The 16,513-nt window shown below is 48.1% G+C and overlaps 1 protein-coding gene across 15 annotated transcripts in view; it reads left to right on the forward strand.

Moving 5' to 3' along the window:
* Positions 1-16,513, forward strand: part of LOC105494913 (ERI1 exoribonuclease family member 3) — a 134,472-nt gene that overhangs the window by 38,791 nt on the left and 79,168 nt on the right. For all 15 annotated transcript variants that reach the window (XR_011621786.1, XM_011763928.3, XM_011763925.3 and 12 more), the window contains 2 exons: positions 3,683-3,742; positions 8,229-8,320. Coding sequence is in view for 14 of the 15 variants with exons in the window: in XM_011763928.3 (XP_011762230.1) it covers positions 3,683-3,742; positions 8,229-8,320 (152 nt within the window). In the remaining variant the exon portion in view is untranslated. The remainder of the gene's footprint in view (positions 1-3,682; positions 3,743-8,228; positions 8,321-16,513) is intronic.

Raw genomic sequence — 16,513 nt, forward strand, 5'->3', positions numbered from 1 at the left:
AGTTGGCCTGGAGACATGGTTCTGACAGAGATAGGATGGGATGTGTTTCATTCCTTCCCGAGCCCTTTCCCTGTGACCTCTGGAATCTGCTCCAGCTCATCAAGTCTCTGTCTCTAGCAGCTGGGCTGCTGCACAGCCCCTAACCATGTCTTCTTTTTGTTGTTATCGTGAAAAAAACTAGAGAAATACTCATTTTGCTAAATGCAGTAAAGGGCTTTGTCTTGCACCTGTACTTATAAAGGGTGAGATTTATTGGTCTCTTTGTCTGAGGAGAAAGAGTGGGTCTGATTATCAGATTGCACACCAGAGACAAGTGCTTATGTAATCAACAAACTGTCTTGGTGTCAGAATACGATTGTGTTGGAGATAAACTGTGAAAGGAGAAAGTGCTGGTTGCTGACATGCTATTGGCACTGAGTTTCCTGGGCTGCTTCCTGTAGTTGCTAGTGTTTATGATGAAGCCAGCTCATTCCTGGACAAAGCCCTTGTGAGGGTAGGGGATCTCAGTAACCAGCCATGTTATCAGTCAGGGTCAAAAGCCCCTTGCCTTGTGGTTTCTGAGTCTGGAGAAGTGGGAGTTAATCTGTAATCCCTCAGTGAAAGGAGCCACAGAGCACACATTAATTCTTCCTCTCACCTCTCCTGCTTTAAGTGGCTAAGGTCTCTGAGCTCTGTTTAGCCTGTGAATCCTGGTTCTCAGCTTAATAATACTTGGCTTTGCTCTAGTACCTTTCGTTGTGAGGAGTGAAAGCTTTTTACAAACATGTATTAACCCAAGTAGGACTGGGCTTAAACTGTGACATGAAGGATTTAAGTTAGGCCTAAGATAGAACTTCCCAGTATTAATTTAACAGAATTGTCTCGTTCCCTCATAGCATCCTGTATAAGCCTTACAGGTGTTCTTATCAGGTAGATGAACTAATTTTTACTAAAAAAAAAAAAAAGATGGGGTCTCTCTATGTTGCCTAGGCTGGTTTCAAATTCATGGGCTCAAGCAGTCCTCCTGCCTTAGCCTCCCAAAGGGCTGGGATTGCCCGCCGAGCCACCACGCCCAGCCCAGAACTAACTTTAATTTCATCCCTTCTTTGTCCAGTGCCTTGGCAGAGCTGATATGGGGTGGTCCATCCTTGGAGGGATTAATACAGGGGCCTGAGGCCTTCCCTGAGAAGGCTTTGTCTAGCTGAGCCAACTGCTCAAGCCCCTGTGTCTCTGGGGGCTAAATGCAAATCCTTGAGGAACTCAGCTGTGAGCCGTGCTTTACTGGGCCACAAATGAAAATGGCTGTTGTCTGGGAAGCATAGTGAGAGAAGGAGCTTACCTCACTAGGCTCTTCCCAGGCTGATGATTCTAGGATCACGGAGCACTGGAGTGGAGTTTGTGAAAGCCTCAGGATGCTGGAGCTCCATTTCCCCAGCTCCTGGTGGGAGAGTTGGGCTTAGTCTGCAGTGAGGCATCCTGCAGCAGAACCCCGGAGCAGCACTCTGGTTTTCCATTTTGATGTAGTGATTTTCTTGCCCCACATCAGTGATTTTCCTGGGGCCCAGGGCAGGGGCTTATGGGGTACACAGGTGCTGACCTAAACCTTATCTCCAGGGAGGGAGGGCTCTTGGCAAGCGTGCATTGCTTTCCTGTGTGAGTGAGACTTTCTTGAAGCCCTTGGCATTCAGCTCATTTGAGAGACTGTTGGTGGGAGCCAAGAGAAGAAGTGGACCTTACCTTGCCCCCTGAAACTCAGACCAGACACAGACTAACATTTGGACCCTGGAGCTTCCTAAGAATAAGAAGTGAGAGTAGCTGTGGTCTGCCTTTTCCAGGATGGTCCTGATCTTGAGCCTCAGCTCCAGGCTTGAAGGTGTGTCTAAGCCCTAGGCTTAACAGGAGAGAAGCTGGACCAGAACGGGCAGCAGTGGGCCTGTGGGTGTCTGTCACTAATCTGGGATTGGTAATAAGCCTCCTCCTGACTCTCTTTGGCCCCTTCATGACTGAGGCAAAACAGGGTATCTGCTTACTCAGTTTGTGGCTCTGGAAGGTGTACAGGCTCTGGGTACTAGTTGGGGCTGGGCGTAGGAGGGGCTGCCGAGAATGCGTATTCCATGAGGGCAGAGTTTTTACATTTTTCTTCACTGCCGGATCCCTAGTTCCTGTAATGTGGCCCAGCCCGCAGCAGACTTTCTATGAATAGTTATTGACTAAATAAAAGGAGGAGTCCTTTGTACTCCAAGATTATTGAAGCTGCTGACCGAGGGCACTCCCCCACCCCCAGCCCCCCAGCCCTTAGTGGACCATCTTTTCTTCTCTTTGACTCAGGCCCTCCCTCTGCTGGGCAGTTCTTTGGTCTTCCAAGCAAGGAAAGGGTGTGGAGGTGCCAGCCGGGTGGGCATGCTGTGGGTTAAAGCTTTGCGAAGCAACAGTGTAGTTAATCTTTCTAATTTATTTTCCTTTTAGACCATGGGAAGTCTGTAGGCAGCAGCTGTTACCCAATTAAAATACAGATTAATATAAAAACAGTTTCTGGAATATAAAATAGAGTGGCTGTGTCCTTACACTTCCTTAAAATACCACCTAATAATGACTTGATGAACTACAGAAACCCACCTAGAGGAGCTCAGCGTTTTTAAAATGAAAATTTCTCCCTAAAAGGTGTATATTACCATTCCATGTAAGTCACCATGAGAAAATAACCTTCCCACTTAGAGCCAGAGATTTCTGTGCATTGGGTATTTGGTATTCATTAAGTATAATTATAGTTTAATTGGAGTTTAATCTCCCCCCCCCAACACACTTTAAAAAAAAAGAAGTTTCCAAGCAAGTCTGAGATACTGCTCTTTCTGAAAGTAGCCAGGGACATGCCGGGGGTGGTGATTTCCAGTTGGTGTCCAGGACATGGGGGCCTTATGCCCTCAGATCCTTGTTAAGTAGTCTGTCCCCAGTCTGTGCCTGAGGGATATTTTTACTTTAAACCAAACCAAAACAAAGGAAAACGACAAGCTTGTTTGAACCCAGGCATGACCTAGGTGGAGCATAGGCCTGAGTCAGAAATTCTCTAGGTCATAGTCTGAACATTAGGCCTTTTTGTCTTAGTTTCCCCATCAGTTAAAGGTGACTCTGTCTCTTGCTTGGCTAGTTCATATCGATGACCCACATATGCAGGGTGAAGGATAGGAGCCTGTGGGACTTCATAGATGTTAGGGAAGGTGTTAGGGAGAGTGTGGCAGGGGGCAGTGCTGGATACCAAGGCTCAGAGAAGGGGTGGACTTGAAGCCAAGTGTGCCTGTCCTGTATGAGAACTCCCCAAGTTTTACAGGAACTTCTGTGAAGCTAGGAGCTGAATTTACTTGAAACTGTAATTGTGGGAAGTTATTGAGCCTATTGAATACAAAAGACATGTAACATCAATTTGTTTGCAAGCTGAAAGCTGAAACAGGTGTGAGAACATGCCTTGTGGTCAGTGTGTGTATGTGTACACCCATTTCAGGGCAGGATTTTATAAGAGAAGCTCACATTGTGTCCTGCGTCCTAGGTCTTTATTCTCAAGTCTTCTAGTTGGGCTTTGAACCTAAAGCAGTGCCAGATCAGAGCCCTTTACAGCAGAAGGAGAAAAACAGAAAGGAAAGGGTTCTGTTCAGCCTTGAGTCCCTTCACCCTGGTTTTCTACCCATCAGTTATTTCTCTTTCCTTTCAGCTCACTGGGATTATTCAAGCCATGGTGGATGGTCAGCCAAGCCTGCAGCAAGTGCTGGAGGTAGGTTGAGTGACCTTTAATTCCTGACCTCTGACCCCTTCCTGCTGCCTTTCTCTCCCTCCCCTCCTGAGAATGTAGCTGTGTAATTTGACTATGATTATGGCTTGATTAGAATAACATTTGCTGTCACATCAGTGACATGCTGTTGAGAGTATTGAACCATTGATCTGTCATCTCCAGCTGTTCCCGTCAGGGTTTCTGACAAGATGTCCCAGTGCTGCCAGGAGTTGGGCAGAGGGGCCCCCACCCCTTCCTGGCCTATGGCCCTGTGCTGGCTGGCTCCGGGGTAGCCTGTGCTGGGTGTGCTGGGGAGTAGGGGAGCTGAGCTTGGTACTGTGGGACTAGCCCCGGGGACTGGAGGTGTTTTTGTTTAGCTTTAGTGTTGGCTTCTTGTGGCATGTGAGCACTTCATTAACTCACCCAGAACTCCCCATCGATGGCTTTTGTTTGCTGAGAGCTCCTCCAGGAGCTGTGGCTGGGCCCGCCTGGCCCACTGCAGCTTGCCGCTGGATGCTTTGTGCCTGTCGGGTGCAGAGGCTGCACTGGGTAATGATTCCTAATCAGAATAATTACAACAATTGCCTATGTGAGGGAAATCAAATTAAAGACTTTAAAACCCTTGGCAGAGACCACACTTCCAGGATGTTCTCCTCGGGGAGCTAGAAAAGGTTAAGATGCTGTTTCTTGCACTGTAGCCCGAGGGAATAAGGAAGGGCAGTGCTTGGTCTTAGCTTGTCTCCCACCCTCCTCTGGCCTGGAGGTTTTCACAGGGGGAGAAGGTCCCCCTTCCATGTCTTTCTCTATGGGCGGGGTGAGGGGAGAAGAGAAAAAGCCTGTGGATCTCATTAGGTGCTTTATTTATTTTTTAAGACCAATAAAGCCAAAGCTCAGACCTTAATCAAAGCGTAGGAGAAAGCAGAATATCTGCAAGAATAGCACGGCACATCTACACTGGAGTTGTGCATCCTAGAGGAAGTAGCGTAGTGGCAGGGAGCAGGGCAAGATATCTTTTTTTTAGCCAGGAGATCCTGTCCCATGCAGGAGAGAGATGCAGATTGAATTTCGTGGGGGCCCCCCAAGGATGGAACCAGGGTCAGAGAGGCAAGTTTAGGCTCACCTCAGCGGCAGAGGGTATTTCCTCTCCCTGGAAGTGTGGGAACCCAGGCTGTGACCAGTCTGGTTGGGGGTCAGAGTTTGGGCACCTGCAGTAGATTGGGAGAAGATAAGATGAGCTCTGAGATGCTTCCCACATTGACCATCTTTTTTTGAAGAGATTCATTCCTATGACCACGGGAGCTCCTTAGCATGGACTGCTCCCCATTAAAACAGACTCAAGGAGACAGAGGGAACTCATTCTTTCCTCTGTCCCGGCCACCATCCCCTGCCAGGGCCTGGCTCCTGAGGGATGCCAGAAGACAGGTACCTTTTTCCTGGAACATCTGTAGCTGGGATCCTGGAGGAAGATACTTGCTCTGGGCCAGCACCAAACCAGGACTGTTGAGGTTATGGGGTTTTTTTTTTCAGTGGCCCCTGTCAAGGAGGAGATGTGATCTTGAGGAGGCAACCCCTGCTAACTCTAGGCCAGCCCTGGAGCAGGGTGCTCAAAGAATTCTGAGTCTCACCCAGGAAGCTACTTTCTGCTACTACATGCTTTGTGGGTAAGGGGGGAAAATTCCTGGTATCAGCTTGAAGAGAGTTTCTGGCTGGACTAGGAGACCAGACTGGACTCCGCTTCATCTCATTAGTCCTGAGATGTTTATGGAGATAAAGAGTTCATTTCTTGTCCGAACCAAGGCCCTTAGCAGGCAGCCAGCTAGATGTTTACCTGACTCGTGGTAAAAGGTGCTCACTAAATAGCTGCTGTGCAAGCGAATGGCCTGGGTCCTAAGCTTCCAGGGACCCCAGTGAGTGTTGAGTGCTTCCTGTGATAAGGGCCCAGTTTTGCTGAGTGTGGCCTCCTGTTGTGTCTTGCTCTCTCTTTCACTGTGCAGGAGTTGGGGCGTCGGGGAGCCCCTCTAATATGTGGGGCACTTAACTTGGGGATATAAAACAGTGAGCTTGGGGGAGGTTATGCTGATTTAGGGAGCCCTAGTTTCACCTTACCTCTTTTCTTAGGTGACCCTGGGGAAAGGATTCATGCACGTGTGTGTGCGCGCATGTGTTCGTGCACGCGTGTGTGTGTGTGCGTGTGTGTGCGTGCACACGCACATGCCTGTACATGCAAGGAGTTGGGCCAGAGTAACTGAGGAGACAGATCATTCAGCAGTAGAGGATCCAGAATTTATCTTTTGGGAAGATTCTTTGGCTGAGGAGGATTCTGTGGTGTACAGACTGTAAAGAGTGTTTATAGAGACCACATGGTCTGCATAGTCTGGCACCGGGGAGCAACTCTGACATTCTGGTTGATAGGGCTGCTATAGCCGCGGAACTAGGTAGGATCCTTGGCCTTAGTCAAGGATGACTTTAGTGTGGGCTGGGCCTCTGGCATCACAGAGGTATCCAGGGAGCCAGCCTATACCTGCTAGAAGTAATCCTACTTAAGATGCTTAAAGATATCCATGGACTCTCAATTTCCTGCTGAGCACACGAGGCCCTTTACAGTCTGGCCTAACTTAGTCCTCCAGCCTCTGTCCTTTCTTTCTATATACTGTCACCCTAAACTTCTACCTACTCATGTTTTCAGTCAGCCAGCAAATATCTCTTGAGTAGATCCTGTGCTGGGTGAGAGATTAAGGTAGTGAGTAAGGCAGAGTTCCTGCCTTCGTGGTGCTTATATTCGCAGGGAAAGCAGACATTTAACAGATAATTGCTTCAAATACAAAATTATTGCATATGTACCTTTGCCTCTACCTGTAGTATCCTCTACTATGTTCCACCATGTCAGGTTCCTACTTCAGTTATCTTCTTTGAGAAGCCTTTTCTGACTCCTTTCCCTGTGAAAGGTAGGGCTAGCCACTTCCTCTTCTTGGTCCTGTAGCACTGTGGTCACGTCTCCAGTGCTGGATCTGTTGTATTATGATGATCTGCCTTTCTCCCCTTCTCAGCCTACTGCCTGTTTTGTGGTAGGTACTTAAAACATTATCACATTTAATTCTCAGAACAACTCTGTGTAAGGTTTCATAGATGAAGGAAACTGAGGTTCAGAGAGGTTACATGACTTTTAAATGACTCTCCATCAGTGACACAGCCAGGATATAGAATAGCCAAGGGTTGGAATCCAGATGTGTCTGACTTCCAATCCTGCATTTTTAACGACTATGTGAGATAGCCTTAAAAAATAATCTCTTGCATGGGTAGAAGCAGTGGTGTGACTCCCTCTCCATGCCTGGGGTCTTCTGAAAAATAGGCAATGCTTCATGAATTCTTTTTATTTATTATTTATTTATTTTTTACAGAGTCTCGCTCTGTCACCTAGGCTGGAGTGCAGTGGTGTGATCTCAGCTCACTGCAACCTCCACCTCCCAGGCTCAAGCAATTCTTCTGCCTCAGCCTCCCAAGTAGCTGGGATTACAGGAGTGCACCACCACACCCAACTAATTTTTTTTATTTTTAGTACAGATGGGGTTTTGCCATGTTAGCCAGGCAGATCTCAAATTCCTGGCCTCAAGTGATCTGCCTGCCTCAGCCTCCCAAAGTGCTGGGATTACAGGCCTGAGCCACCACACCCAGTCTTGAATTGTTTATGATATTTCTCTTGTTGTATACTGATTTTAGTATTTGAATTTCCAGTGTGAGCACAAATAAATGGATCAAAGGGTTGAAGGGAAAGAAGGATTTAGAGTGTTTAGGAGCAATTTTTCTCCCTGTGTAGAAATTGAGCTCAGCCTTCAAAATATTCTGCTGAATTTGAATCCTCAACCATGAAGAAGAGAAATACGAAGTTGGGGGCCAGTTTTGAACTTTTAGCAGCTGGAGCAGGCAGCACTATCCCAGGTGTCAGGATGGGGCTCCAGTCCAGTAAAGGGGACCCTTAAGGTGAAAATTTTCGTCACCTTCATTTGGTGAATAACCAAATTTGTAAGTTTGGTTGATAAACATTTGGTAGAAGAGTAAAACAGATAAATGAATGAGTGAAGCTGTGGGTTGGAGCCCCTATTTGGGGCCTCCTTCTACTGTGTTCTCATGCCCCAGGACAACAACCTGTCTATGCTGGGCCAGGGGACCAATGAGAGGAACAGCCAAGTCAGAGCAAGGTATTTGAACTGACCTGCTGGGATCTGGAGCAGGCTGCTAGGCAATAGGCGAGTGTAGGGTCTCCCTCCGGCTACACACTCGGGCTGCGGAATCTTCCTAAGGGGTTGTCTTCCAAATACCTCCGTGGTTCTCAGCCAAGCCTGAGAGCCCACAGCGGGGGCCATAGTTGGATAAGATTACAATTTTCTCCTGCTCTGATTACAAGCAGCTTATCTGTGTTTCGCTGTTGTGGCTCTTCACAGGCTCAGGGAAAAAAAAAGGAAAATCTCATTTGTTCTTGTGTACTTTTCAGAGGGTCGATGAGTGGATGGCGAAGGAAGGCCTCTTAGATCCAAACGTCAAGTCAATTTTTGTCACCTGTGGAGACTGGGACTTAAAAGTCATGTGAGTATGAGAAGGGCTACTTTGCTGGCAGAGCTTGGAATCTGTGGGACCAGGTCTTGCCTTTTGGAGGCTTAAATGTCTACAAGGCAGCTGGGTCAGCGATTCTTCAGGTCTCTGAGGCTGCCAGGGATAGAAGAGGGTTGGGAGCCCTGCCTTCTGTCTCTCTGGAGCAGGGTGTGGGCAAGTCAAGGGCCTGCCTGGACAGTTGGGGCCTTCCCGCCTTTGCCAGGTCTCACTGCTCATGACAGCCCTTCCAATTGCTGGGGCTGTGTGTTACTGCCCTGGAAGGGAGGAGTTAAAAGAGTGTCTTGGAAAAAAAAAAAATTAAGCCAAATACCATGTTTATTATGTAATGAAATATAGTAACTTATTTATCAACTACATAAAGTAGGCATTATTATTCTTCCTATTTTATAGCTGAGGAAGTAAAGGTACAGAAAGGTTAAGTAATTTACCGAAGGACACACAGAGCCAGGATTCAAACTCAGGTCCTTGCTCTTAACTATTATACTATGCTGCCCCTTTATCTGGCCTGCAGGACCCTGGTGATCCAACTAGGAGCCCAGTGGTGGGATGAGAGAGGGCTGCTCTGGGAGCTGCCCATGCCACCAGCCTCCTCTTTCCTCCTTTGTCCCCACTGCTTATTTTACCTTTGTCTCCTGATCCTGTCCCGGTTATGGAAGACAGAATCAGTTTCTTTGCTGGGCTGACACTTGTGCATCTTGTCTGCCCTCATGAATACATGGCTTCAGATGGCCCCCAGGGAACTGAAGTGGGATGGAGGTGGTGGGGGCATTGTTTGCTGAGGAGTCATAGAATCTGTTACCTCTGTGTTCATTGTGACTGAAGGTAGCAACAGGTATTCCGTGTGTGTGTGTGTGTGTTTGAACTTTTGAGCATAAAGTGGGATGTTTGTGAGGTGTGTGGTGTAGTAGCTCTGCAGTAACATTTTCTACCACATCAGGTGTCATCTCCTCACCAAGGCTCTTTGTAAGCCTTTTGGTTGCTAGACATTGAGGTGAAGTTATGTACCCAGGTGGGTGTCAAGCCTGCTATTGGACCCCAACTTTCTAGGTGAGACAGGAGGAAGAAAAGGCCCCAAATCACATGAGCACACACAGACCTCATCTCTCATACCCTTTAGGTGTGTACACACACTGACTGCACCCCTCTTGGTTTATTCCAGAGGGTCTCCATATTCCCATGTGACACCTCTTTGTCAGGGAAATTATACAGGCTGGAATTAGAAGCAAATATGACTCAGAAGGAGTCCATGGAGAAGGAGTGGAGGAAGAAGGCTGTTGTTCTTGTTAATGGCATCCTGGGCAGCTTTGAGTCCTTAAAGCGAGGAAGGGACTTGACGTGGATCTCTGTAGCCCAAGAGAAGCTACTCAAGGTGGGACCAGTTTCAGGCTGATACCCAGAATTCTGGGATTCATATGGCCCAGGAGGAAGGCCCTTTGGTCCAGTCCAGAGTTCTACTTCCTCCAGGTAGCCTCCCCAGGACTGCCTTCATCCAGTGTTGTTCTCTCTTTGGCATCTTCACCTTCCAAACACATGCATTTCAGAATCTTCTACTTTAACTGTGCACGATGTGTACATATGTGTGTATATGAAAACTTTCCCGTGCATGAGGTTGGAGACTATAAACTTGGAGTTGATCTCCCCATGAGATGGAGAGGGAATTTCAGAGGGTGCTGTCTTCTTTTGGTCTGGCCTGTTCTGTAGCACAGTGGACCCTGGACAGGTGTTAGTGACTCAGGAGATTGCCCTGCCTCTTCCTGAAAAATGATATCATCAAGAAGAGAGACTGGGTTGTGGAACCCAACCGTATATGAAAGGAAGCCAAGTTTTAATGAGCGCATACCTTGCCGCATCCACACCTCCTGACTACCATCTCTGGTGGGTGGTGGTATTGTCTTTCTTTTATAGATGAAACAAACCAAAAACCCCTGTGGCTCGGAGAGCTAAAGACATGTAGCTAGACAGAATTGAATTCTAAGACCGTGTAGTTTCCAAAAGAGATGGGTAGGGCAGACTTGGTTGTCTGGTTTGGGTTTGGACTGGGAAGGCTGGTGAAGCTTCAGAAAAGGGTTTTCAGAAAGGAAGCAGGTGGCAGGGCTTGGGGGAGGGAGCTCTGTGGCTGCCTCTTATGAACAGGTCTCTGCATAACTGCTGGGAAGGCTCTTAATTAAATGTGTAACAAAATAAAAACAGCCGGAGAGGAAACCTAAGTAGTGCTGCGTGACAGCGCACAGCTAATCGGTGTTCCTGGAACCTCTTGGCAGAGGCTCGTCATATGGCTCTCGTCAGAGCCATCACCTTTTTATGCGCCCGGTAAAGGCTGCAGATGAGCCTGACAAGGGTGGTGTTAAATTGACACTCACAACTTGTTAGTCTGTGGCTTACTTCTTATTTTGACATCCGTTTTCAGATTTAACTAAGTCTTAGGAATTCAGCAAACATTTTCATTTCACACTCTAGTTTCCGGAAGCCATAGTTCCTTCTCATTGCTGTCCTTACCTCCTCCTCCCCTTCTCTCCCCAGCAGCTTCACATCACTTTTGTTGGAAAGGGGCTGATAAGTGGGGCACTGAGAAATGGGAACTGAAGTGGCAGCATAAATCCCACTGGAGAAAAGATATCTGCTCCCATCCTGACAAATCATTTTATGTCCATCTTTTGTCAAAGCCAGATGAGTTGATTCTCCAGGTGTACGTGGGCTTTGGTGTGTAGTCACAGACCCTGCTAAGGTGAGTTGTTATTAGTGGTGTGGGTTTAATTTTCCTCTCAATGTTTTTGAAGAAACACCACTTGTTGCGGGTCTGGCTCTTGGTCAGCTTGCCTTCCCTGCCTGCCCTACTTTTTCTTCACCTTGCTTGGTGTTTCTTGAAGCTTCCCATAGGGTTTGGTGGTGTTTCTCTGCTTACCCAGGTAGAAAGTGCCTCTTTCAGAGGGCTCCATCTTTGTTATTGTGGTGGGGTTAGCGCTGGTATAGACTGAGGAGGGACACCTGCACAGGCACCCACTTGAGGAACTTAGATTTTAGCCTGTAGCTTGAAGATCCAGGTTCACCAGCCAAACAGCACAGCATGGCTGAGAAGCTAGACTAGAGGCTTTCCCAGTGGGCCCTGAGTCTGAGAAGAAGGAAGATTGAGAAGAGGGAAAGACTGGAGGGAAAGAGCTGACCTGAGGGAGGCCCTGGCCCTTAGTGCAGTCTAGGAAGAGTCCCCTTTAGAGAGGGTAGGAGAATCAGATGCTATTCTCTGGTGGAATAGGGGCCAGGGGCCTGCTCAGAGTCTGGTGAGAAGACCCTCACTTAGGCTCAGCCTCAGTTTTGGAGCAGGAAGTTTTCCTCCCCCTGGAGGGAGAAGGGAGGTTGAACACATAAATGCAGGCATTTGACTTCCTTTTTCCCCCCTGCCTTCTTGCTGGGGTGTGCATACTACATTCTGGCTGTGCTCTACTGGTGTGGACCTGGAGTTCACTTCAGGTTTTAGGAGGTCTGGAGATGGAAAGATACTTGCCCAGATTACACTGTCACTGTTGGAGATGGGGAGCATGCACTCAGCAGGGGCTACTGAGGTTTCCTCGAGGCTGCTGTCAAGCGGTCAAGACCACTGAAGAGACTGCTGTTACCTGGAGTGAAAGGTGCCATGATGGAACCACACACCTGGGTGAGCACTGTGGGGTCGTGACTGTCCTGTGGGGATGTAGAAGATGGCTAGAAGGGGGCCTAGTGACATGCTTGCTGCGGGTTGGGCTGGGTCCTCTTGGCATTGCTCAACAGCTGACTACTGCAATCTTCTTGAAATCATCTTTATCTGTACTTTTGTTATGTTTTCTGTTTCTCTGGCTTCTCCTCCTCAGTCACTTGGGTAGATATTAATACTTCTTTTCTTCCTTTTTTTCATGTTGGTGTTTCTTAAATAGTGGTGTTCCTTTGATTTCTATCCTGGTTGTCTTTTCTGTTTATTCTACACATTCACACTTATCAGTGATCTCATCTTTTGCCATAGCTTCAACTATCCTCTGTATGCTGATGTCTTCTAATCTTTTTCTCCAACTGGAGAAAAGAAATCGGCTTAATCTGCCACCTAAACGCCACACCTGCATATCCAGCTACCTACTCTACATGTCCACCTAGTTGTCCACAGGCCCCTTCAAGCTCAGATGTTTATCTTTCTCCTCACACCCTGTCCTCCATCATTCCCTCAAATAATGACTGGCACCATCTACTGAGTTGTTCTGTTGGAAATCTGAAAATTATCCCTTCTCTATCCACACCAGTTAATTGCCAAATCCTGTTGATTCTGCCTCCCAGAGGTTCTCAGATTTATTCCTTTCTTCCCATCCCTACTGCCCTGCCCAGTCAAGATGATCATATTCTTCTTGGATTGCTACAAAAGTCTTCTAACTAGTCCCTTTTGACTCCAGTTTTGCTGCTTCTATTCCATTCTCCTAATTGCAGCAGATTATGTCACCCCTTGGCTTAATACCCTTCAAGGTTTGCCCTTGCCCTCAAGGGTAAAGTCCACACCATTTATTGGGACTTTCAAGGTTCTTGCTTACATCTTTAGCCTCACTTCTCAATATTCTGTGTGCCACCCCTGCACCCCTCCCCACCAGCCACATGCACAAGCTGGCCGGTTCCTGGTGATCCCTCTTCTTTCTCTAGGTGCCTTCCTTTGTTTTCCTGGAGCACATGTACACATTAATACATAAAATGGTGCTGTGGCTGCCTTTACTTGTCTGTCTCTTGCACTACATTGTGAGCACTGTTGTAACCCTAGGACAAGGACAAGGCTTGACATGTAGTAGTTGTTCAATAAATAATTGTTGAATAAGTGACAACTAAGTAATGGAATGTTCCTGTGGAATCTCTGCTCAGGAAGAATGACAGAGGACTGTTAGTAGGTAGATTCAGGAAGCATTCATTGCCAGTGTACAGGACAAATGGACTAGAGGAGCAATTCTTAGGCCTTGCTACACCAGCCTGAATGTTAAGGGTTAGAGAATTATGCTGCTAATGTCAGGAAGCCCTGGATTTCCTCACTGCCACTGTGTGTTGGGCCCTCCATGGTGGGTACTGGGTGAGATAACCCACAGGCTTAGGCCAGGGAGGAGGAACTTGGTCCCAGGAGCAGTGCAAAATGCTTTCTCTGAGAGATTTGTGCCTCCGAAACAGAGGGTTGGGACTCCTGGAAAAGTGAACATCAGAGAATAAAGAGAGACACTGTTTATTGAGCACTTATTATTTACCAGGAGCCCTGTTGTGCTGTTTACTCATATGATGTCATTTAGTCCTTACCACAGTTCTGTGGAATAAGTTCATTTTATAACCCTTTTTTAACAGATGAGGAAACTGACACCTAGAGAGGTAAGTAATTTGTCAAGGACACATAACCTGTTTGTGGCAGGGCAGGGCTTTGAACCTGGGCATTCTGACTCTAGAACCATGTGTTTAATGAACGTCCTGTCTGTCCATCCTCCTCCATGGCTGTGGTTTGGTGATACACGGTGGGAATACCCTCCTCCTCTCCTTTGTTCGCACCGAGTGGCAGAGCCTCGGGATGTTTTCTGACACCCTAGGCTGTTGGTTCCTCATTTGGTATTGGTAGGGGTTGGACTGTTAAGTTCATTTGATATGGGAGCCTAGTTGGCCAGGAGATGTGGTGGGTATGATTTGGGGCTGCCTGAGAGTCTCCTCGAAGGGTTACAAGTTAATGAATCTTCAAATCTGTTTTAAGGAAACCTCAGCCAGCATCACTTTGGACACCTCTATTCTGTATTTATGTTTGGAAGCACATGGGGCATCGCACCGTGTCACCAGGCTCACAAGAGCCTTGCCCCTTGCCCACAGGTGTGCCAGTTGGTATCAGCACTGAACTGCATCACCTTTGATTAGCAGCCTGCTGGGGGAAGGGGCTTGAGTAAGAACTCCCTGCCAGCCTTGACTTGTCTCATTTCCCATTACTTTTATCTGTCCTTGCAAGCTCTTGGGCTCCCCTCCTGAGCTAATTAAGTTTGCATGTGTTTAGACATATTGCCAAATAGGGCTTAGCAAAGCGGAACTGAGCTACATCTCTTTCTGAGTAGGGAAGGAAAGAGATATAAATGCTCCTCCACAAGGGCCAGGAAGAAGCATGGATTACATGAAGTGAATGCGTGCAGATGATAGGCATTGCCTGGCCTTCCTAGGGACACAGCAGGCCTGCCAGGCAGCCTTCTGATTGGCTGACAGGGACAGGTGAAAGCCCACTCTCCAGCTCTCTTAGTGAATTGGACATTCTAAGGGGGCCGAGAATGGAAAGAGGGCAGGTTCTGAAGTATTTTTCTTCCAAGCACAAGCAAAGTTGAAAGTCAAGTTTAGTGATATTTGCATGAGGAATTTGTAGGACTGTGTGCTGTTTGCTACCAGTCTGAATCAACCTAGCTCCTAGGCCTACAACCACCTATGTGGCTAGCACAGTGCAGGGTGACTTTCTTTCCAAGTCTGTAAGAAGTGCATTTGAAACTTGGATAACCAAAGGCCCCAGTTTTTTTTTTTTTTTTTTTGCCTAGAAGGGCACCAATTCCCCTGCTCAGCCATTGGAGTGGGTGGGTCAGGGCAGTGGAGGGAAGGAGACTAGTGTGCCCAGAGCCTCCCCACCCTGGAGGTTGGGTTCATCGTGATGGATCATCATAGTGAGGTAATGACTGATGGCATGTTTTTGTGTCAGACTGGAGCCTTTTCCCTAGTGCAGGGTGGCCTGAGGTCTGAGATGCCCTGTGGCGGAACATATTTGGGTCCTATCCAGGTGGCAGTTATGGGGGCAAACTATGTCATGGCCTCCTTCTGTGAGGTAAGGAATGAGGGTATTGCCTTCTGCCAAAGCAGAAGAGTCAACTGAGGCCGTAGTCAGGGTCTCAGTCCTGTGGGCATGAGGGCAGTGGGTCAGCTTCCTGGCCATAAAAAGTCTCTTGATGGGTAAGGTCGGCTCAGAATCAGCCCAGGCTCCCAGTGCACAGTGGGGGCACGGGTGGAGGTTCTGAAGATTGTATAGGAATTCTGGGACTTAGAGTTATAGTCTGAGCTCAGAGAGAATGGGAACCAGACCTTCTGCCCTCCCTTCAGTTTCCCTGGAGCCCTCTCGTCAGCAGAGGTGCACCAGGTTAGCCCCAAGAAGGCAGCGTGAGTTGATGGGGTCATGTTTCAGCTGCAGCTAATCCAAGTCACTCGATATAAATCTCTCCCTGCTGCCTCTCCCCTCCCTCACATCCCCAACCCACAGACAGGGAAATGAATCCTGGCCCTCACCCTGAATACATCATGGCAGGCTTGCCTCTAATGAGAGAGGGCCATTCATTGTGGGGTGAAGCTCCCTGCAGAGCCCGGGATGCCATTAATTAAAGAAGAGCCACCTGAAGCCAGTCGTGCGGTGCAGTTTGCCACGCTCAGATGGAGTGGTGGTGGGGTAGCCTCGTTAGCCTGACAGCTCCTTGGGCTGAGAGTTCTTGGTGCTCCGCCTCTGCCTGATGCCCCTGGGGCTAGCCTACTCACAAACGTGAAAGCCCCCTCCTGCGCATGTCCCCGGGCCCAGAACTGGCACTAAAGGGGCTCCTGATGGTGGGCTTGGCTGGGGATTAACCATTTCCTAGATGCAGGCCTGAGGGTAGGAGCAGGTTTCTTTGGAGCCAAAGCATCTCTTCTGGTTCCCAACCTTAGCTCCCTTCACACTTATCCATGTGATCCTGGAGCTGCAAGTCAACAGGCATCTCACCCCGTGTCCTTCCTTCGGAGCCTGAGTTTGGGATAGTTGCTCTGCTCTGGAAGGACTTTGTGCCTCAGTGGGGGCTGGAAGAGAAGCTCTGCTGTCTGGTCAACAAGCACAGCCCCTATGTGGCAGACAGGGCCTCTGGCGTTTTACTTTCTGGGTACTTCTAGGCTGTAGGGTGGAACCCCAGTGGCAGCCTCATTTCCTCACCCCCTAGGAAGGTGTCAGAGGATCTAAATCATTGTACTGATTATAGGAACCCCTGGAATGGAAATTCTGCTCAGTGAAAACGCTGATAAAAGATAAAGATACTTGCTTAATGACTGATCAGGCTTCAAGATGTTCAAGGCAGTAGGAGCCTCATGCTTTGGCCTGAGTTGATAACTGAGTGGTTCTTTACTGCTTAACTGGTCCAGAAGTGAGTGTTGCTGCCTTGG

Source organism: Macaca nemestrina, chromosome 1 (genome assembly GCF_043159975.1).
Source record: "Macaca nemestrina isolate mMacNem1 chromosome 1, mMacNem.hap1, whole genome shotgun sequence".
NCBI classification, from domain to species: domain Eukaryota; kingdom Metazoa; phylum Chordata; class Mammalia; order Primates; family Cercopithecidae; genus Macaca; species Macaca nemestrina.